General features: G+C 39.3%; 2 protein-coding genes across 4 annotated transcripts in view; both read right to left on the bottom strand.

The window, feature by feature from the left end:
- The window catches only part of LOC117481576 (cAMP-specific 3',5'-cyclic phosphodiesterase 4C-like), a 19,005-nt gene extending 10,183 nt beyond the window's left edge, over positions 1-8,822 (bottom strand). For both annotated transcript variants that reach the window (XM_034129305.1, XM_034129306.1), the window contains exons 1-9: positions 8,651-8,822; positions 6,074-6,208; positions 4,695-4,822; positions 3,472-3,651; positions 3,336-3,375; positions 2,935-2,999; positions 1,622-1,784; positions 560-653; positions 47-204 (exon numbers count right to left, since the gene is read on the bottom strand). In XM_034129305.1, coding sequence (XP_033985196.1) covers positions 47-204; positions 560-653; positions 1,622-1,784; positions 2,935-2,999; positions 3,336-3,375; positions 3,472-3,651; positions 4,695-4,822; positions 6,074-6,208; positions 8,651-8,692 — 1,005 coding nt within the window. In that variant the 5' untranslated portion in view covers positions 8,693-8,822. The remainder of the gene's footprint in view (positions 1-46; positions 205-559; positions 654-1,621; positions 1,785-2,934; positions 3,000-3,335; positions 3,376-3,471; positions 3,652-4,694; positions 4,823-6,073; positions 6,209-8,650) is intronic.
- A 3,550-nt stretch (positions 8,823-12,372) lies between these two features.
- On the bottom strand, positions 12,373-21,343 carry cdc37 (cell division cycle 37 homolog (S. cerevisiae)). 2 transcript variants are annotated; one of them, XM_034130266.1, is made up of 8 exons: positions 21,120-21,343; positions 17,648-17,953; positions 16,887-16,992; positions 15,912-16,027; positions 15,696-15,818; positions 15,016-15,198; positions 13,479-13,550; positions 12,373-13,366 (listed from the first exon to the last, which is right to left on the bottom strand). In XM_034130266.1, the coding sequence occupies exons 1-8, from the start codon at positions 21,234-21,236 to the stop codon at positions 13,259-13,261; spliced, it is 1,131 nt and encodes a 376-aa protein (XP_033986157.1). In that variant the 5' UTR covers positions 21,237-21,343; the 3' UTR covers positions 12,373-13,258. The 2 variants fall into 2 exon arrangements, with proteins under 2 accessions (XP_033986157.1, XP_033986158.1); XM_034130267.1 differs by having other exon boundaries at positions 21,079-21,246.
- Positions 21,344-22,526: the final 1,183 nt, after the last annotated feature.

Genomic DNA, 22,526 nt, shown 5'->3' with positions numbered 1-22,526 from the left:
AGAGAGAAGGAGACAGAGAGAAGGAGACAGAGAGAAGGAGACAGACCTTGGCGAGCTCGTCCTCGTGGTCTGTGTTGACGCCGAAGCGAGGCATGGAGGAGCTGGAGAGGCTGGAGCTGTGGCAGAGTTTCCTCACGCCCGTGATGTGACTCATGGATTTATCTTTCAGGGTGGGAGACGGGATCTCCGCCTCGTTCTGCTTGTCTGCAGAGACGGGGAAACACAAAGTCAAAGTCAACTTTCAGTTTGTGTGTACAGACAGAGAGATCGAAAAATACCGTTTCCCACAATCCCAAATACAAAAATATATAAAAATACATATGCAAATATGTATATACCTATACTGTATATACACAATCAAAAGACACATTTATACATATGCACACATTAAGACCTAAACAAAAGCACAACAATTAATATATACAAACATAACAGTATCTTTGAGAATGTACATTAGTGGAAGACTGTCCATAGCAGCGTTTCTGGTGCTGCTTAGAACACAGTTAGAGTTTATATTTGGAAAATGTGTTACATGTGATCAGATGGAGGTCCTGCTCACCCATGAAGGTGCTGGAGATGTATTCTGACACCTGGTTGCCGGAGCGACTCATCTCTGACAGGTGGGACAGCTCTCTGTTCAGCATCCTCTTAAACTGTGGAGCAACAGGGGCAGAAACACCTTACATACCTGAGGAGGGGAATTGTATTTCGCTCCAATTTAGGATAAAATTGAATACAAAAATTAAGTATTATAATAAAAACACAAAGCAAATCCGAATTAGATTTAGAAAAACAACAAAAAAAACGTTATTTATTCCCTGGGGGGGAGATTGGATTTCGTAACAGTTGCTCCATTTTTAAATAATTTTAAAAAAGTAAATTTCAATGAAAACAATTAAATAAATATAATAATAAGAATTGAAGGTAAAAATGTGCATATAATATATTACAATACATTTGTAAAAAATAAATAACAATATACATTTAAATGATAATGATATTAATTCTGAGGAACAGATTATTGAGTGTATAATTAATCCTAGAGTGATATTGGTATTGCACAGTCGGATGATATATGCAGAATATTGCACAGTTGGATAATTGCTCAGGTTATTATAATCTAAGCAAGTACATATTGCAGAGTTCAATAATTGCCCAGGTTAAAAATAGTGTGTAATTGCAGAGTTTAATGGGCTTATAGCTGCTGATGGGGGAAGTAAGTCCATTGTTTCACTGCTACTCTCACTTTCTTACTAACAGCTATATTCAATACAGCTCTTTGGGTTAGAAAAGGGTTATCTCAGGGTTAACGTATCATTACAGCAACAGAGTCGCAGGATATTTGAACAATTAAGGTTACTATTGAATGAAGGTACGAATAAACACAAAAGAGTAAATCATTGTAAATATGTAAAAATGCACACACTGGTTTCAATTCCTAAATAAACAACATTCATTTATCTATTCCCCAACAAGTCATTTATGTGTATCAGATCACAAATCATCATAACAAAATCACCCCAATTTCCCCTTGCAACATGTACTGTACGCTGATAGTGATTTATCTTTCACCCTGTTGATGGGTTTGATGCACAGCTTGGTTGTTAGATGTTTGTCTCACCTTGTTGGAGGCCATCTCGCTGACGGAGCGGTGCGTCTGGATGGTCTCCAGCTGGTCCAGACACCAGTCCAGCTCCTCCAGAGTGTCCAGAGCCAGCTGCTGGTACTGCTGCTCCGAGAGCGCCGCGCGGGGGCTGAGACATGGCCCCCCCACCGGAGACCGCCTGGGGACACAACACGTTAAAGCATCTATTGAGACTGTGTTTATTTTAGATTTTGATTTGATTCGATTTATTTCGAACGTGTAAAACAATAATACAAAAAAATTATAATAATAATGAAATGAAACATGAGAATATGATACTGTACAAACTTTAGCACGCAGTATCAATTGATAAACAACAATATTATTGACTTAAAAAATTATATATCAACAAATGATCTACCTAATTACACATTCAAAAAGGGGTGGCAAGAAGCGTACACTTATTTAATCCCACCTCTTCTCCCAAAAACTAAATGATTAACATATATTATTTTTCTAAATGTATGTCTACATACAGTACAATATACATTTAAAATTATAAATAGATTATATAATTATTACTCCAATATATAAACATTATTCTTTTACGTTGTATGTCATATTTTACAAGACAAATATAAAAGACTTTTTTTTTTACATCCACCATCCAAAATACATTTGTTATTAAAACAACAAAACAAACAAACAAAACAAAAACATAGTTATCAATACAAATTCCATATTTAGCTTTAAGCTTAAAGATTGTTTTTAGTTTTGTGATTAACAAACATACTGTGTGTATCCAATAATGTGTAAAGTGACGGGACGCTGCGTACCATTTAAGGATCATAGGATGAATACAATTGTGCAATATGGTGCATACTTAATGTGCTGATACAAAAAACTACTGCAACTATTTAACTATTGTATTTAAGAAAATCCTACACATTAACCAAGAAAGGTGTGAAACTATCTGAAATGTCTTGGTTTGTTTTTCTTCATTCAATATGACGTGTATCAAAGCATGAATTGGGAAGATAATAATCTGTACAATTTGAACGACCCATTGCTTTTGGTTTGGTGGTCACGTGCACACAGAGTTAGAAACCACGGCTAAAGTACTGTGTGAAAGCTGGACCAGATTGAGCAAGTTACCTTAAAATGTTACTGCAGTCACAAAATGTGAGTATGAGTGTGACATGGGATGCATGTTTATAATAACAGGGAGCTTCATGTTTCATATCCTGCAGATTGTTGTTGTAAGCAATCTCTTCGATGTGTAACCACAAATGCAAACATACTAGCACAATGAGCATGAATTCATTTCAGGAGAATGAGTTGGTACTGACTTGACTGGTGAGACGTTGGCAAGAATGGTGAAGTTGCTCCGTACTGATCGCAGACTGGCCAACACCTAAATAATCACAAAGCAGAACAGATAATATAAGAGGACTTTACATGAAAGTGTATTCACTTCCAATTAGAATGCACACACTGGTTTCAATTCCTAAACATTCGTATTTCTCTATTTTCCTACAAGTCATTATTGTGTATCAGATCAGAAAAAGATTCAGGTTTGTTGCCAAGAAGGTGTACAAATACAAGGAGTTGTCTTTGGTGTATAATGGTGCATTCATAAACACAATAAGAGGAATTAAGTTGTAAGAAAGGAGCAAATATAGAAATATTATTAAAGCTATTTAAAAAAAACATTTTACACAACTATTTATAAATATGAAATGAGACTCACTTGTGCAAAAGGTGTGACGATGAAGTCCTCTCCGGTGTGCCTGAAAGAGAGAGAACAAATCATTATAATATTTTGAAACTGTGAGTACACACACATCATGTCTCACTCATTCATATTGTCTCTGGAGGAGCCTCACCCTTCACTGGCGAGGGAGTTACGAGAGACCGTCTTGGGCGACATGTCGTAGTCGGAGTCGGAGCGGTAGAGGAAGGACTCTCGCCTCTGGCCGGGGGGGAAGGGGGTGTGCAGCGTGATGCCGGGACTCTGAGAGCCCAGCGGGGTGAGAGCCGGAGACACGCCATTTTCTGCTTCATAGCTGCAGCACGAGGAGAGGAGGGGCATTTGATGATTAGTTAGGATGCAAGCAGAGATGGCAAAAGCATCATTTACTCAAGTAGAAGTACAGATACTCGTGTTTAAAAATACTCTGGTAAAAGTAGAAGTACTGACTCAACTTCTTTACTCAAGTAAAAGTAAAGAAGTATGGGCTTTGAAATGCACTTAAGTAAAAAGTACCCATAACTAGCAGCTGTTTTAAAGAGTACCTGACCTCCCTTTATATTAATAGAACAATAATGTCATTGTTAGCTAATGAATGTTTCCATGCTGAACAACGGCAACATGACAACGTTTTCATTGGTCCCTCTTCTTTAGAGAAGACCAGGAAATGATGGATACACGGATCGTGTTCAAATCAATAGGCACGCAATGACTCTAAATAATAATGATCACGCCACCAAACACACATTCAAACTAAAGGAACCAGCCTGTTTGGAAAATGTAAGAAGTAGAAAGTTCAGGTATTTGGGTTCAAAATGTAAGAAGTAGAAAGTACAGGTATTTGTGTTCAAAATGTAAGAAGTAGAAAGTACAGGTATTTGGGTTCAAAATGTAAGAAGTAGAAAGTACAGGTATTTGGGTTCAAAATGTAAGAAGTAGAAAGTACAGGTATTTGGGGTTCAAAATGTAAGAAGTCAAAGTAAAAAGTCGTCAGAAAAATAAGTTGTGGAGTAAAGTACTGATACCAGAAAAATGTACTTAAGTACAGTAACAAAGTATTTATTTGTATTCCACTACTTCCCACCTCTGGATACAAAGGATAATTTAGAAAAGCTTCCTGTAGGGTGGAAGTGTTTTAACTCGTCCGATGTGGGGGTCAGAGGACAGAGGGTGTCGTATTCTGTATAAACTGTAAAACCGCCCGAGACAAATGTAAAATGTTTGATTTTGGGCTATATAAATGAACTTTGATTGACTTTGAAGTCTAGAGGTGTGTGTGGTGTGTGTGTGTGTGTGTGTGTGTGTGTGTGTGTGTGTGTGTGTGTGTGTGTGTGTGTGTGCGTGCGTGCGTGTGTGTACCCGTCAGCGTCTGCCTGTGTGATGGAGATGCGAGGCGGGATGCGGAGAGGCAGAGTTGTCGGACGGGACACGTTGCTCAGGACCTCGGGGGAGCGGGTGCGGTCTCGGGGGCGGAGCCAGCACGGTACCTGAAGAGTGAAAGGAAGGGTTTGTAGAAATAAAGTGTTCAGATAGATTGGATATATGTTATACCTGCCAGCAGTTGCTTTTCCAGTGGGTACAGCACATTATTTTCACTCTCTTCCACTTAAAACTGGGAAAACTAACCTACTTTGGATGAGTGGATTGACATTGTTTATGATATTTTTAAGATGGAAAGGATAACCCTTGCTTTGAGACTGGTCGAGATGGGAAAAATTGATAATATGTTACACCAATACGACCATCATTTGTCTAGAATGATGTTTTTTTGTAATGTCTTTGGCCTCCTTGTTTGAATAGGTTGCAGATACACCCCCATAACCCTGTTGGTGTTTATGTTCGTACTGTATGTTATAGCGTGTTTGAAGGTCAGTGAGGCCTGCCTCCGTATTATCCACAAATATGTATGTTTGATTTGTGACTTAATTGTAATCTACAGAAGGCTTACAGAGAATATTGTATTGTCTATGATTGTATACATGTGAAAAGCTGAATAAAAAAAGAATACAAAAAATAAACTGGGAAAGATGGTTCAGAGAAGACCCATATTCAGTGTTGGGTTTTGATCAAATTGATGCAAGTTTGTTTATCAATGAGCTTTGTGTCTATAAAACATTCAAAAGCTTCCAATACAACTCATAAATCAACCTTTACAAGTTTGTTTTGAATGTATGATGTATGCAATGGAATATTTGATTTGTATCTGTAGGTATTTTTCCAGGAAACCTTGGGGGTTTCATTCATTGAAGTGCATTTTGTTGGGCCATGTACTGTAGGTGTCAGCAGAAACAAGCTGTTAACCCTTCACTGACCAAATATCAATGTTTTTAGTTAATGCAAACATATTAGCTCACAGTTGGACATCCAGCAGAGACAGTGGAACCTGTATTTGGGGTTGTGTTGTATCCTTCCAGCAAAGTAGTAATTAGGTATGTAAATTGACATGTGCCACCAGTTGCTTGTCTAAGTATACAATAACTCTTCCATTCAATACTAGGGAAACTGGTACAGACAAAAAACCCAGATTTACTGGTGTAATTGAATCAATTGCAAATGTGTAAATGTGGTTTAGCTTCGTAACTACAAATCATCCACTACCTTTAACAAAACTCAAATAAACCTGTACAATTGTGTCTAATTGTATGCAATGGAGTATTGGGGATATTTTTGTAATTTACCTGTCATTCCAGGCAGCCACATTCATGTTCATGAGCAGTATGTTTACATGCGTTCAATACCTGGAGACTGGAGGAAAGTCTTCTGCTCCTCCCTCTGCGTAGCTCCGCCCCCAGAGTGGCCCCGGACGTATAAGATCGGCTGTAGCGAGATGACTCCGCCTTCTCCTCAGCACCAATTATATCTGTGTCCTTACCCTGAGAGAGAGAGGGGAGAGAGGGTGATGTGAAAAATGTGTCTGTGTTGAGTCAGCAAAGAACATATCATAATTGTGTCCATGCAGTTGTCATATTGTTGATTTATTATTTTGCTTTATGATTGTTTTACTGGCTGTGAAAATGTTGCACACCACTGTCGTCCTTACACTGCTGTTAAATGGTCATGTCTATATGTTTCGCATTGGTTGGCCCTCATATGAACATCTCTCTTAGTGCTGCTTCTTATCAAAATGGCCTGTGCTCTCACAATATTGTACAGATGTTTTCCCTAGGGCCAAGGAAAAAGTTTGCAAAAAAGCTTTTCAGTATTTTCATACAGAAGGACCTTAAATTAGCAGAGCTGATTTCTAATTTAAGTCAATTTCAAAAGATTGAGAAAAACAGCAGTCTTGGTTCTTGGATTGTTCTTAGGTTTTTTTTACCGGAAGATTAAACATATTGTGCCTTTTTATTGCATTATAGCTGTTTTTTATGTTTTAATAACTGTAAACAAAATTGACAACAAGATTATTATCATCCAAAATAAGTCATGCTAATGATATTATCCCAATATCTCAACATTGTTTTAATAACAATAATAATGCTGTGTAAAATGTATCTTGGACTGACCTGTTTATTGTGCGTAAATATCAAAGTTACTGTCAGTCTTCACCGGTATATCGCCACAACCCTATATGTAGTGTGTGACAGTTGTATTTGCATACTCTTGAAAAGGAGATTTTAATTTCAGTGAGATCTCTTCCAGGGTAAATAAGGGATTTATATATATTTCAGAGGAGAAAATAGAAGAAAAAAACACAGACTATAAATCATTTATGTGCGTGTTTTGTGTGTGTGTGTGTGTGTGTGTGTGTGTGTGTGTGTGTGTGTGTGTGTGTGTGTGTGTGTGTGTGTGTGTGTGTGTGTGTGTGTGTGTGTGTGTGTGTGTGTGTCTGGGATGAGGCCTCCACAGACGGAGCTCTTCGAGGCTGATCTGCACTGCAGTACCGTAGCAACAAAACACAAGGGGGAATGGTAGCAGTTGCTAGGCAACAGTACCGTGTTGCTTCCATGCTGCGTTTGATGTCGTCCAGACCCAGATGTGGAAAGATGCTCACACACACACACACAGACACACACACACAGACAAACACACACACACACACAAACGGAAATGTATGGACACCTGCTCCTCAGCGTAATCAATAAAAGAGGGAGGGAATAATGCATCCTATTATGTCCTTCAGCCAGACGTTACCTTTAACAGAACATTGCACATTTACATAGAGCCCTCATTTAGCCGGCGCTCATTTCCATACCGGACTATGAGACAGTGAGTGCTTCACACGGTGTGAGCGAGTGAAGAGGACAAACCGTCCACTCGGACTCCTGAGAGCGGACACAGACCTTGACAACAAGAACAAAGGGAGGCTTGGATGTGTGAAAGTCACGAGGTTTGTGTGTCATGGTGAGCATTCCAAAACACACACACACACACACACACACACACACACACACACACACACACACACACACACACACACACACACACACACACACACACACACACACACACACACACACACACACACACACACACACACACACACACACACACACACACACACACACAGTCTGCTCTGCTTTGTACAGACTCCCATGGAAACAGGTGATACAGTTAGTTATTTCCTGAAGTATATGAGGGATGTGTCAATCAAATAGTTTCCGATATTTGCCAAAATCACTGGATTGTGTTTCAGAGATAAGAAAATAGTATAATTTAATATGGTGCTGATAAATAAAAACTTCTGTGTGTAAAAATATTAAAGAGGCCCTATTTTTCTGGTTTTCCCTTTCCTGTAGTGTGTTTTTTGTGCATGTAAATGCAAAGGATTTTAGCCTTTGCAGACAATTTCAGAGGAAATGTCTCACCCAACACTCCCTGAAACTCCTCCATTGGACTTCTTTGTTTACTTCTGCGACATAGTGACATCACTAGGTAACGTTTGTGCTTCTATAGGCTAGCACTCAAACACATTGTATGTGATAGGCTAAGGGGCGGGAAATCTCTAAGCGGTTGACCAATCACAACAGAGCCGGCCAGCTAACCAATCAGAGCAGACTGGGCTCTGGTTTCAGACAGAAAAGAGGTGCTGCAGCACAGGCAGTATGAGAAAAATAAAGAGATTTTTGAACATTACAGCCTGGAGACATGTCACAGTAGAGACACTACATACTGATATGAACCTGAGAATGAGCAGAATGTAACCCCTTTAAAAGTGCAGAGAAGAATATTTGCTTAGGGCATCCATACCATTTATCAACTGCTTAGTTGTTCAAGAGAAGGAAGCAAGTGCAGAGCATTAGTATTGTCAGATACTCAAAGTTATGGTCACATGAAAATGTAATATTGAGTTAATCCCTGGTTGTTTATGTTCTCACCTCTTCTCCAGTCACAGACAGCACGCTGCGGCTCTTCTTCATCCTGATTGGCTCGTTCTGGGCCCCAGGACGGAGCGTTCCTGAACCCAGGCAGCAGAGCAGGTGGAGAGCCAGGACCGGAGAGGTCAAAGGTCACTGCAAGGTCAAACCGGGGTCAGACCGGGTCACAACCGGCCCCCATCGGAGCTGACTCAGCCAGCCAACCGTCCTCCGTCCTCAGGGGGCTGAAACCTGGCGCCGCTAAATGCTAAAGGTGCATTTAAGGCCCCTCAGAGGCTCCAGGGTCAGTCTGAGGTGGGGGACCTTTGTGTGTCTGTGTTTATATTTTCCAAACAAGCCAAAAGAGGAAGAAAAATACAAAATAAATGAATATCCTCACTCCATTGTTGTGCAAGCTACGAGTTTCTGTGAAAAAATAAGTCCGCCTGCATGTCGTCTTGCTCTGGCCAGACGAGCCGATGGGATTTCCCGGTCAGAGTTCATGATGCCACCATCAAGGAAAACCTTTTCCTAAAATGTTTATCCAACTTGCAGTATTGTTCCGATGACATTCCCCAGTGGTAAACCTGATCCCACATGAATGCAACACTCAATAATCCAGATCCAGCCTGTGGGAGGATTTGCAGCGAGTCTCAGATCAGCTTCCCGCCGTCTGATTGGTCAGTCGGCATCGGAATTCTGCATGGGAAGAAGTGGTAAATATGAAGTCCAGATGTCAGAATTCCAGGTTCGATATGCCCGGATCCATCCTGGAATCTGTGTCAGTGTGTCCTCTTGGGGGTAGATTCCCCTGTGGGAAAACAGAAATGATGAGAAAGAGAAGTCTCTGTTTGAGTCATATGTCTCCTCTCAGAACTCTCTGTCCTGCTCTCATCTAATACATTCATCTGATGCATCATCCAATGTGAGAAAATCCTTATGGGAACAATTGTTTTCCACAATACAAGGCATGAAAAACATTAATGAAATACTTCAATAATATCGAATTAAACGATTGGTCGACTAATAAAGGGGGCTGCCCTCTAACAAAATATGTTGGCTATTGTTGCACTGCAGGAGCTGTACCTCCAGTGGCTAATTCTGAGCAGACACTGCAACAGTACAGCTCTGTGATGTTATATAATTACTTCGAGCAGTCCGAGATGACCTAATTCCAATGCATAGGACAGATTCAGCATATGAGAGTGTTTCTGATTGAGCTGCAACACAGACAGTAAGTGGTGGAGACGACTTTTACCAGGGGTCATGAAAAACACACCCACTCAACGAGAGCTTTCTCACCCCAGAGTCTGCACACATTCACAGCGTGGAGCCGAGAAAAGAAAAAGAAAAAAGAAGAAACCGTCTGTGATGAGAAATCAACAAATGCATGGTGACACAGTGACATATATACGCACAGACAATGAGAAATGTGAGCACACACACTGACTCACACACCATGGCTGCCACTACAGATGCTTATAAAACCAAGAAGCAGCAATGCATCAATATGCAGCTCAACTACCAGCACTGCTCTTCTGTTACAAAAACACCCCCCAAAAAAATAAAATATTAAAAAACACACACACACTGAAGCCATGCATTCATGAGGACAGCCCTGCCATCACGCCTGTCTGCACACACACTGCAAGAGATATGTGTCAGACACACATGTACACACACACACACACACACACACACACACACACACACACACACACACACACACACACACACACACACACACACACACACACACACACACACACACACAGACACACACACACAGAGAGAGGCCGCAGCATGTTAGAATATAAAAACACACTCACCTTGATCGCCTGAAGATCAATGGCAAGATGGGCTGGGCCTCGTCTCGCTTTCTCTCCCGTCTCCTTCCCCTTCTGTCTCCCCTCTGCAGACGAGCAGTGTGTCACCACGGCGAGAGAGAGAGAGAGAAAACACTCGGCGTCTTCATGAATATCCGCGGCTTCACCAGCCTCCCTCCCTCCCTCCCTCCCTGCCTCTCCTCTCCCTCTCCCCTGCCACAGTGGTCTCCCCCAGCCGTGGAGAAGCCCATCTCCCCCCTCCCCCCTCCCCTCTCTCCCCCTGCACAGTGTGTCCATTAATCCCACACAGCCTCCTCCTCCTCTCTCCATCGGTACCCCTGCCTTTTTTTGTGTGGCATTTCCCCTCACTAGCAGCCACACGCCGATTCTCCTGCTTCAATAGTCAGGCGTCAGTCCTCTCCATTATACACACCCATGCACTCAGCAGGATTTCATTGGCACACGCTGGTCATATTGATAAAAAGAAAATCACAGTAAAGGACTCATGCAGCCTGTTACTCACGCTGCTTCTTCCCAAGCATGTCCTTTTACAGCCATTCAATGACAAGCAGTTCCTGTATCCATTATACGTTTTGTTTCATCTTGAATGATTTACAATAAATGTGTGGATGGAAAGCAAAGAGCAACAAGCTGCTCTTTATGAATCTGCTCCATTGATAGAAATAAGATAGTGAGGTTGAAATTAAATAATTTGATAAGTTAAAACAATAGAAGATACTGTATGAGATTGTCTAAAAACGGTCTTGAAATAATAAATAATTTATCAAAATAGCTGCAGATAACCTCTGAGTCCATTGACAGAAGACATACACTGTGAGGGTTCACAAAATATCATTTATTCATTACAAATCATAAAATAGGAATCGTGCTTTTCTGTTTTGTTTCATCCTCAATATGTTTGATAAATATGTACTGAGCTTCACGACGCTGGAAAGCAAAGAGCTGCTCTTTGTGAATCTGCTCCATTGATAGAAATAAGATAGCAAGGCTTAAGCTAGTCATCATTTGTATTATCAACCAATCAGCTGATTATGTGCCAAAAAAGGAGTTACTTGAAAAATATGCTAATTATGTGTAAGAAAATACTGTGACCCAGTGACCAGGATGCCATTTTGGAACTCTTTGTTTTAAGTTATAACTGAGTCCAAGTCCAAAACCCAACGCTATTCAGTTTACTATAATGCAAGACAAGCAAATGCAGAGACTTGTCACATTTGATAAGTTAAAAACAAGAGAAGATGTGAGATTGTTGCTTGAAAAGGTCTAAAAAAAACAGACTTGGAACAACAAAATCATTTATCAAAATAGTTGCAGATTACTTTTTAGTCGATTGACAGACGACATATACTGTGATGGTTCACAAAATGGCCGTATAACAGTCTCCGAGTTAACATTGAGGAACTAAACCGGAGCTGACTTTTCCTTCACAGAATTAGTATAACATTCATAAATCAAGTCAGGGCCTGATGTTGACAACCATATGCACATGAACATACAGGTAAACACACACCTGATCATTTGTTTGCATAAAGCTGTGATTCTATCCTGTTTCTCTCCAGAAAGCTTTACTGTATAGGCATAATCTAGATTTGATTTATGCCCCATGCCTGCACTGATTGTTTTCTATTTACAAAATGACAGCACAAAGAAGCTTTGCCAGAAAGAAAACGAGCACAGACCACTAAATCAAACCCAGCAATTAATTATGCAGGAGAGAGAGAGAGAGAGAGAGAGAGAGAGAGAGAGAGAGAGAGAGAGAGAGAGAGAGAAAGAGAGAGACACAGGAATGAATTATGCAAGTGTGAGAAAGAGAGAGAGAAATGAATGGAAACTCAGAGGAACTAGTGGAACATTTAATAAATAAACACAGTTTGTGAAGAATAAAAGTTGGTTTATTCTACGCATCTACAACACAAATTAAACTGTCTCACAACTGCAGAAATACTAAATAAAAACGTTCACAAATACAAACAATTACAACGATCTCACATCAGAAAGCAACGACTTTAAAATACATTCAAACTATTTTACTTGGAGATTTGAGACAATTCTTATACTAGTTTATTAGACGATTGACAGAAGATTAATCTGCAACTACAATGATATTAAAACAATAATTTCTCTTTTTTCATGCAGAAATAATAACCACTTTCTAGCTGAAACTTTTCAAACATGTTCTGGTTTCTTTCTATTTTGCATCCCAAACATTGCTACACTAAAAGCAACTGTTTGACTGACATGATTGTGATGTAGTTTATGGGATGTCTGTCCATAAGCAGACATGAGATGGTGCTGTTGACCTCAGTTTGACAACAGATACAGGCAGATAGAAATATGAGCCTGCTATGACATGCTAGGTTTAATTTAAAAGCAAAAGTGTCATTTTTTGTGGATGACTTTTTAAAGTATTTTGCTATTGGTAGTTCCACTCATGTGTATGCCCTTTGCTTAATTTTTTTTAATAACTTTTAAAGAGTTATACATTGTGTTATCTGCCCTTTTGTCTATTAAAGTGTTTGGTAACTATGTTTTGGAGTGCTATATCAAATTAAATCAAATGTAAAATAAGCTGATTCTAATGACATTTATTCAGAGTCAAGTTTCTGCAGTGTAAAATCTGATTAAAGCTTGCCTTACGTAGAAGCTTATTTTGTTAACTTGGTTGCAAGTTTTGAAGAAAACAAGTAAAGGCTTTTGTCTGAGCTCTATTGTTGATTTAAACACACGATGGTTGGACTTGTCAACATCTAATGTACACAAACAAGGTATGTTTTTTCTTCTTTTATGAATCATCTTCTTCGTCCTCTTCCTCTCCATCTTCGTCACTATCCCCTGATTGAGGGACCCACAGTCCAGAGTCGATACATCTCCTAAGGTGGTATTTTCCTTCCTGTAGATGGAAAAACAGAATGAATAAATCACATGTATTTTGTCCCAATCAAAGACAATTTCGGCCGTCTTTATGGTACTTTTATTTTAAGGTTTACGTCCAACACACTCACCTCCAGGCCCAGTTTGCTCATAGCTTCCTGCAGCAACTGGATGTTCTTCTCCTCAAAGCCCTTTTGTACTTCCTAGGATACAAAACAGAAATGATCTAGCATGGTCATTTAAACATTACGTACTGAACTGCAGATCTCAACACTGACACGATGTGAGTTTAGTAAAGAAATGCTTTTACTAAATCGCATCACTCTTAAGTTAATCCTGCATTCATAACTTTAAATTCAGTCCCAATACTCACTTTTTCCCCAATTCTAATGATATTGGACCTTAATTCACTTAATGAAAATCTTTAAATCAGTAAGTAGAAGCTGAACAATTACGGTACGTAATCTCAGAGAAAGTAGATAAGCTGTTTACCTTGCACACAGAGCGCTCATGCCTGACTGGTGGAGTCCATTCTGCCGTGTATTGACCCAAATGGCAACACGGTTCATATCAATAGACCGCGCAAAGTCTACAAACAACTGTTCTGAAATCTATGCGGGAAATGCAATCTCACAAATAGCTCACGTCAGGAGCTTTTAACAGGAAGTGAACTTTATGGAAGAAGCAGGAAAGGCGGTAGATTGGAATGAATCCTAATATATTCATTCTGCTGCTATACGTCCATCTATTAAACAATGCTGGACAACATTATATGATGTCTCTTATATATATGACACGTCTTAAAACTGTGTGTACACAATAACTCGTAGCCCTGTGTGTTGATCTGATCTGCAGTATTAACTTTTTTTTTTTGGCTCATAGTCTCGGCCTTTACAGCAAAACAAGGTGTTCATTGATGTGGTGTGTACACTGGATGAAAAGGAGGTGCTCTAACAGGCCTGATGTTTCCCTCACAGCCTCCAGGGATGAAGAGCGGGGCAACAACCACTCTTTTCTCTGTTTCAGTGTAAGGATATATGAAGTTTCACTGCTGTAAAACCATAGGGGACATGCACGTTTACAGCGAGTGTGGAAAGCTTTTATTTGAGAAACAGACTTTGGTGTATTTTACCAACCAGGATTCATTTATTCTGTTCTTTTTTAGGTTGAATGAGATGTTAAAAACATTAGATTGTCTGAAACAAAGACACATGACAGCACCATACAATATAATCTGATGTACTTAAACACTTAACAAGACAGATTAACTGCCCAAGATGCTGTGGCTGCGTTTACAGTCTCATGAAGGTTTAAAATAAAGATTAAAAGTAAATCGTTTGCAAAGCCTTTTGATGTTACAACGACAATTTGATAATGCCTGGCTCAGGACAAGCATTTTATATTTAGTAAAACACTGTATACAACTCCATCCTAATTGCCTTCTTGTAAAGTCATAATTGAAATTAGAACTAATCTGAATACTTGTTTAAAGAACATATATAATCATCTAATGTGTTGCCTTCTGTTCATCTAACCCTCTGCTATTGCTTTCTTCAGTTTGATAAGCGATGAAATGTCCTTTTAAACCTCCGCTGATCACTATGACAAACTTCTCCCTGAAATAGTGATACCTTTGTGTTTGCTTGCATGTGTGTGTAGAAGCTTTACCTTTGGCAGTGATTCGTAGACCTCCAGAGGGTCTAAACCACCGGGTCCCAGTCTCATCTGCCTCTCTTCTTCCTCCAGCTCCTTCACAGTGTTCTCCACTCGAGCCCGAGCACAGCGGCGGATCCTGTCCTTCAGAAGACCCAGCTCCTGGTCGAACGCGTCCAGGTACGGCTTGTCTGCAGTCTGAAGCGGACATGAAACGTTAAGTTAGCCCAACGTTACTCTCGTTGGCCCAAGTTTCTCCTCTAGAGGAAAAAATGTCTTTGCCAAATAAACAGGACGGGATTAAACACAAACTATCGAGTCTGGCACCGGAATTACATTTTTTGCTCAATCCATCTAGAAAAGGCAGCCTTTTTTTAAAGTTACACCCACTTTAAAATGAATACTGGTTCATATTTTAAATTGAATTGAAATTAGTTTTAAGTTAACAGTTTCATTTAATCTGGGTTTAGCCATTACTCCAAAATGACGTTAAATGTAAATCTTTCTTAATTATAAGCTAGTTTTAAAGGTTATTGCAATATGAATAAAACTCAAACCATGATTTAATCAGGTTAACCAATGAATCCCTGTTGGTGCAACCCAGCCTAACATGGCCTAATCTCCACAGAAACACATTTCATCTGAAAAGCGATTACACAGAGCAATAGGCCACAGATGTTTTGCTGAACACAGACCTTGATCTTTGAGAAGAATTCTCTGAAGCAGCCTCTCGCGTCGACCTTAAGCGTCCGAGCCAAATCCAGGATGAACTGCATGACGATGGCCTGGTGGGCGACCTGCTCCATCAGAGCAGGTTTCTACAAGTACAGGGAGGATTTACAAGGCTTCACCAGGCTGAATTATTGAGATGTTATCCAAGAACAAGCATAAACACTTTCCCCTTAACTCACCTCATCTATCTGGAAGTCAATACAGATGACAACGAGGCAGTTAGCCGTCTCCTCACACACCAGATGAGGACCGTCTGACAGATACTTCTGACTGTCGTCCCAGCGCCGCAGCATTCCTGGTGTACGCAAACAGGGCCAGCAAAATGGGTTAATTAAAAATGAACTACATATGTTGCTTTTTAAAAAACACAGGAATTCAAATATGTTCTAAATTGATAACAGAGTAACAAGACAAAATGGATGTTGTAATGTAACTTTTTCAAAAAAAAATTCTTTCAATAGTTTTACAATACCAGATCACTACTAGGGACTAAAAGACAAACATATGTCTTCTGCTGCTTTGATTTGGACCTTTGTGAATTTCTTTGGAGTCCCCCAACATTATGGAAGTACAAGTATACTACTAATCACAAGACTTGTCTATTTGTAGCCATCAGACTTACAAAGTCATAAACATCCCACCATACAGTTAACAGGACACCTCCCTTGACATCCACTTGAAGGGCCTACTTGCAATGAACCACTTTAACCCAAAACTACTATACCTTGTATATTTGTCATTAAAAACTGTTCTGTGTTGACCATTGTGTTTCAAATAAACTGTTTATAGTGTGGCTCAAGTGTCCTACAATGCGACATACAAAATATGAACACTAATCAACAGCTAACTTCTAATATATACTAATCATATAGAGAGAAAGGGAATTGGAATGAGTGGCTTGGACCAAAATACTTTTGTATTTTTATATTTGACCCAATCAGCAAATAATAACCTATATAGTGAATAAGAAAAATGAGTGAAATATTTTGCGACAGCCCATGAGATTTGTTGGGAGAGTTTAAAACTCTACTAAAGATCAACACAAGGAGGTTCAAACCACAACATGAAGGGACACATTTGAAAGAAAGGGACAATGTGAGGCGGCAGGAAGGCAAAGACAACGCCCCCTCAGTCACATCGAAACTGAAGCTTACCAAAGTGTTTGATTTCCTTTGCATACTTTTTCACAAAGGTCTTGTGCTTCTCCACCTTTTCCTTCTCCGTTTCCTCCTTTGTTACAGGCTTGATGTTGAGTACACTCTACAAAACAATGTAAAGAAAAACAGATGAACACATATACAGACGCACAAAGCCCTGAACATCAGAGATGGCAAAAGTACACATCCTTTACTCAAGCAGAAGTACAGATACTCGTGTGTAAAAATACTCTGGTAAAAGTAGAAGTACTGACTAAACTTCTTTACTCAAGTAAAAGTAAAGAGGGCTTTGAAATGTACTTAAGTAAAAAGTACCCATAACTAGCAGCTGTTTTAAAGAGTACCTGACCTCCCTTTATATTAATAGAACAATAATGTCATTGTTAGCTAATGAATGTTTCCATGCTGAACAACGGCAACATGACAACGTTTTCATTGGTCCCTCTTCTTTAGAGAAGACCAGGAAATGATGGATACACGGATCGTGTTCAAATCAATAGGCACGCAATGACTCTAAATAATAATGATCACGCCATCAAACACACATTCAAACTAAAGGAACCAGCCTGTTTGGAAAATGTAAGAAGTAGAAAGTACAGGTATTTGGGTTCAAAATGTAAGAAGTAAAAGTAAAAAGTCGTCAGAAAAATAAGTAGTGGAGTAAAGTACTGATACCAGAAAGATGTACTTAAGGACAGTAACAAAGTATTTGTACTCGACTACTTCCCACCTCTGTGGAAAATCTTGCAAACCCGCACCTTGCTGAAACCGTCTTTGCTGATATTGTCAACATCCCAGGGCTGTTTCTTTTCTTCTCGCCGGTATTCTTCGATCATTTTCTGAAACGACTTCTCATCCTTCTTCAGTTTTTTCACCTCGGCCTGGATTTTCTTCAGCTCAGCCTCTCTCTCCTCATCCTCCTCATCCTCCTCTCCCTCTTTCTTTCCGTCCTCCAGCTCTTTGAGTTGTCCCTGGGCTTCCTCTAATAACCTCCTGCACTCTGATATGTTATTCTCCAGCTCTTCCCCTCTCTGCTGAAACGCCACCATCCTCTCCAGCCGGGCCTGTTTTAGGAAGGCCACAGGAGATGAGAATAAATGGAAAAAGTCGAGGGGAGGATGAAGGGGATCAGGTCGGGAGAAGAGGCTAGAAATGAAATTAGAAGAAAACTAGAGCAGCGGATATATAACCAATGTACATGACACATGACAGAGAACTACCAAGGGCGCTTCATTCTGCTTTGAGGACTTTCTTTTATTAAAAAAACAATAATGAATCAGTGTCTGATGTGGAAGACGGCTTTCAAATACTTGCCCTATAATGCCTGTAGCTGGACAATGAAATACGGTAATTGGAAGGTTCAGATTTTCTTAGATGTGATTGTATGAGGTACTTATCCATAGTCAAGCTTTCATACAGTGGATGACCGTTAGCATGCACCAAGTCTGAAGAAGCATACAGAAGAAAGGGCATGGAAACTAAACAATATCATTCTGTGGCAGAGGCAACATGTGTTTAAGCGATCTAAATAAAATCAATATCTGTTTAAGTTTACCTCGTAGAAAGCAGGAGTTGCAGGTCTGCTGCTGCATGGATTGTTAACTTTGTATTATTGTGCGACTTTGGTCAATTCAGAATCACCAAAGTCACACAATAACAAACCAGTAAATGTAAAAACAGTACACTCAAATAATTGAATTGTCAATGGAGTCTGGTTGCTTTTAAAAGAGCGTAAATAATGACTTAAAGGTGGGGTAGGTAATTTTGGAGAAACCAACTCGAGTGCGCTAAAATTTGAAAATACACAGCCGGAAAAAATCTGCCACTTCCTTACAGAGCCCCTCCTCCAACACACACGAACGCGCACATGACCAATGAGGGCATGAGATAAGTTTGTGCACAGATGGAAGGCTGACAGGCAGGTAGGCCATCCAGTTATTTTAGCCGGGCCGGCTAAAATGATTGGTCGTGCTTTTTACAGTACTACGGCTTCCACAGATGACATTTTTTAATGGATTTTTGGTCAAAGCACTTAAGATATTCATTGCTATCGGGATGTTAAGAGCATTCCATGGAATATAACAAAAAGTGTATCTCGAGCCGGTTTCTCAAACTTACCTACCCTACCTTTAAGTTCAGCAAAGCTATACAAATATTGTAAATAAAATGTCCATTTGAAACAGATATTTATATTTATGGAGGTACTACTCCCATCCAAAAGCAGTACATTGCTTAGCCTTTTTTACTTGTACACTTGTTTTTAGGAATTGAAGGATACTGTTAAAAAAAGTGAAATGAAAATGCTACTTGTCTGAAAGTAAGTATGAGCAAAATCTACCTAAAGTATTACAAGTACTAGATGCAGAAACAACCCCTGTAACTTTTATATTATTATATATTATACTTATGCATGCATACACACATCAGGATTGTACTGTTGTCAGTTGAATTGGAGGTCATGTTTAGCACCACACTAATAAGTAACATGTAATACTAATTCACTTCTCAGAAAGGCTCCATTCCAGCATTGAACCACATTTTACTTTAGGTACATTTAGAACTGAAAACTTTGATCTCGGGTAGGAAATTAAAAAGACCATCAGGCAATCACAGCATGATTTCAGGTATTAGTTGTAATACTGGCTGTAACACTTTGAGCTGTTGTTGCCATAGTTATTAACACAACTAAGGTCTCTAGTGCGTATGAATTAGGACCTCAAACAACCTTAAACCAAAACATAATCTTTAACTGCATCAGTCAGAATTAATTGTTTAACCTCATTGATTTTAGTTAAAAAAAGACAAGAAATTATACAAGATTACCAGCCAAAAACATATCAGCCAGTTTCTATTGTAACTTTCTAACAGCAAGCTCTGATTCTGTACAGATATCAGATTCATAAACAAAGGAAGAGAAGGAAAAGACTGAAAACTACAAATCCCTCTAGACCTTTCTCTGAGCGAGTCATGTGACAGCCCTAAACTCATTAGTCACACAGACCCAGAGCCATACAAACTGAGCTTGACCAATGCAGTTAGCAGCCATACTTGTTCCTGTAATTAATGTATTTAATGTCAAGCAACCTGTAATTTTACGCCTCATTATTGATGTTTATGTAAAGCGGTTTGGACCCTGAGGGAGAGCAACATAATCTGTAGGCTTGTGGTTCAGGCAATTAACAGATTAGGAATAAAGATAGAAACGGTAAATGAAAACACTGTTGGCAGCAGTTCATATCAGGACATCTGAAGGGGTCACAAGCCCCTAAGGTTGTGAATGACTGAATTACGTTAATGTGTTTTCTGTTATACCAAGAGCCTGACTGATTCTTGTTTCATGACATGGACATCTAAATGCCAGATAGGTCTTTGGAAATGTCAAGAACATTTCTACACACATCTTTGCAAGGACACAGGCTGACATGGAATAGTGAGTTGTTAACATTTTATCTTCTTACCTCTGTGAGGAAAAAAACCAATATCTTTAAAGCTCAAAGTTCTCAATTTTCTGCGATGTTAGTGAAAATGCCGGTTGTGCAGGTACAGGCGAACAACGTGCCACCTGAAACCCCCGGTGAAAGACCATCTCTGTTGGTGTGATATGTGATGTTGCCTTGGCTGTGCAGACACACCCCTCATGATGTGTCATAGACTATACAGTATGAGAACTACCATTATGAACTACATGATGTTATTTATATCACAGTGGGCTTCCATACAAGTCATTAGAAAATCACAGCTATACATTCTTCATCATTTCAGTCCCTTTTCTAGTATTTATTTGGCTTTATCTTGATAATACTGTACACCTTTGAAGATGTCAGGTGCACATTTATTACTGTCTTTTGATTCCCCTTTTGTTTTAAATGTTCTGTTAAGCCATGTAGTAGAGTAAAAAGCACCATACTAGCCTCCAAAATGTGTGGAGTAAAATTATAAGTAGCATAAAATGGAAACTGAAGTATGTAAAAATAGTACTTAAGCACAGTACTTGAATACATTTGCTTTGTTATATTATTCCACCACTGGTGCTGTAGTCTTTATCAAGCAGATCACAGACTCCTGTGTTTCACCTGTTGGTCTCCTCTCAGTGTATGGGCTTCTATGGTGGATGTGTAGGCTACTACTCATAAGTCACTTCTACTGGTGAAACTAACCAAGTGAATTCACTTCTACTGGTGAAACTAACCTATCAGACTCCAAACACCACAGTTACTACAGGTTTCTGACCCGGTGTCTCATCCTGAACAGGCTCTGGGTGTCCACGTGCGGACTGGTCACGTCTTCATCGTCCGACACGTACACGTGATCCCAGGCGCTGTAATCGATCCCCGCTCCGGTGCTCATCTTCCGGCTCTTTCTGCTGTTTCATCCACAGGTTTTCACTTTCTGTTCACGGTGAAGTAGAGGTTTAGCTGGGACTTTACACCGACATGGCGGCAGCAAATAGGACAGAAATCAATAGTTTTTAAATCCTCTTAGCGAGGCGAGCCGGTTACAGAGATCCCCTCTTATCCAATCAATCACGTCATTACGTCAGCGCGTCGGAGGGTTATTTATTGAAGAAGACATTTACTCCACATTTTTACTTAGAGTTACAAAAATATGGCACCTAATTACAAAAGAATAAGAAGGCAATTAAAACCAAATGGGTATTTGATAAATAGTTTTACTTGAAATGTTTTTTGTTTCACTATTTTCTTGATTTTTAATATATCTTTCTTTATTTCTTTGTAATTGCTTTTATTATTATTTTTGTATTATAATGTGTACCTGTGTACCCCTGATTTCAATGTGTGTGTATATAATGTTTGATCTTATTTCTTGAATAAAAAAATTAAAAATATATATACATTTATATACATAGTGGAAGAAGTACTAGTATTTTTTCTTGAGTAAAAGTAGCAATACTCAATTGTAAAAAATACTCAAGTAAAAGTCCTGCAATCAACATCTTACTCAAATAAAACTTCAAAAGTATTGGCTTCAAAATATACTTAATGTTCCAAAAGTACTTATTGTGCGCAATGTCCCATTTTACAATCATATATAGATACACATGTACAGGTTTTTTCAAATACAAATGCACAGACAGCAACTATAAACATTTGGCCCATAAAAACACATATTCACAAAAACATGCATTAATGAGGATGTGTCACAGCAGAGGGACTCCCATCCCATGTTTTGTCTATTTTGCCATAGGTTTCACTTTCTACATCCAGTTGTTTGTGCGTTGACAGGCTCCAGGATCAAGTTAATGACACAAAAACGACAAAAAAGCTTGCCAACATAAACATGGAAGCACAGGCCAGGATGCACAGGTTTTTCCTCTGGAAGTGTTTGGGAAGTGATCACACTGTAAACATTCCCACAATATTCAATGATAGTTTGCAAAAATCGAAAATCTGTCATTAGGTTCGTTGTACACAAGACTATCGGAGATACAAATGGAGCTGCTTTCTTTCCAGTCTAATATTAATGAAAGGAAAATCTATTCTGTAAATCTGTAAAACATATTTTTGATGTGGTTTTTATCAGCTATGCCAAGGCTTCTCTATCATAAATGATCAAAATAAAATGTCCTTTTCCTTTCCTTTTCTCTTCTCCACGTTTTTTCCTGGTCTGAGAGGAGAG

Source organism: Trematomus bernacchii, unplaced genomic scaffold (assembly GCF_902827165.1).
Source record: "Trematomus bernacchii unplaced genomic scaffold, fTreBer1.1, whole genome shotgun sequence".
NCBI classification, from domain to species: Eukaryota; Metazoa; Chordata; class Actinopteri; order Perciformes; family Nototheniidae; genus Trematomus; species Trematomus bernacchii.
The sequence above is the reverse complement of the archived record's forward strand: the minus strand, read 5'-3'. Positions and strand labels throughout refer to the sequence as shown.

Coding starts and splice junctions, on each gene's coding strand:
- cdc37 (XM_034130266.1), bottom strand. CDS start 21,236: ATGAGCACCGGAGCGGGGATCGATTACAGCGCCTGGGATCACGTGTAC. Junction 17,954..21,119: donor TGTTCAGGATGAGACACCGG/GTCAGAAACCTG, acceptor TTCCTAAAACAG/GCCCGGCTGGAGAGGATGGT. Junction 15,199..15,695: donor AATTCTTCTCAAAGATCAAG/GTCTGTGTTCAG, acceptor TGTCCGCTTCAG/ACTGCAGACAAGCCGTACCT.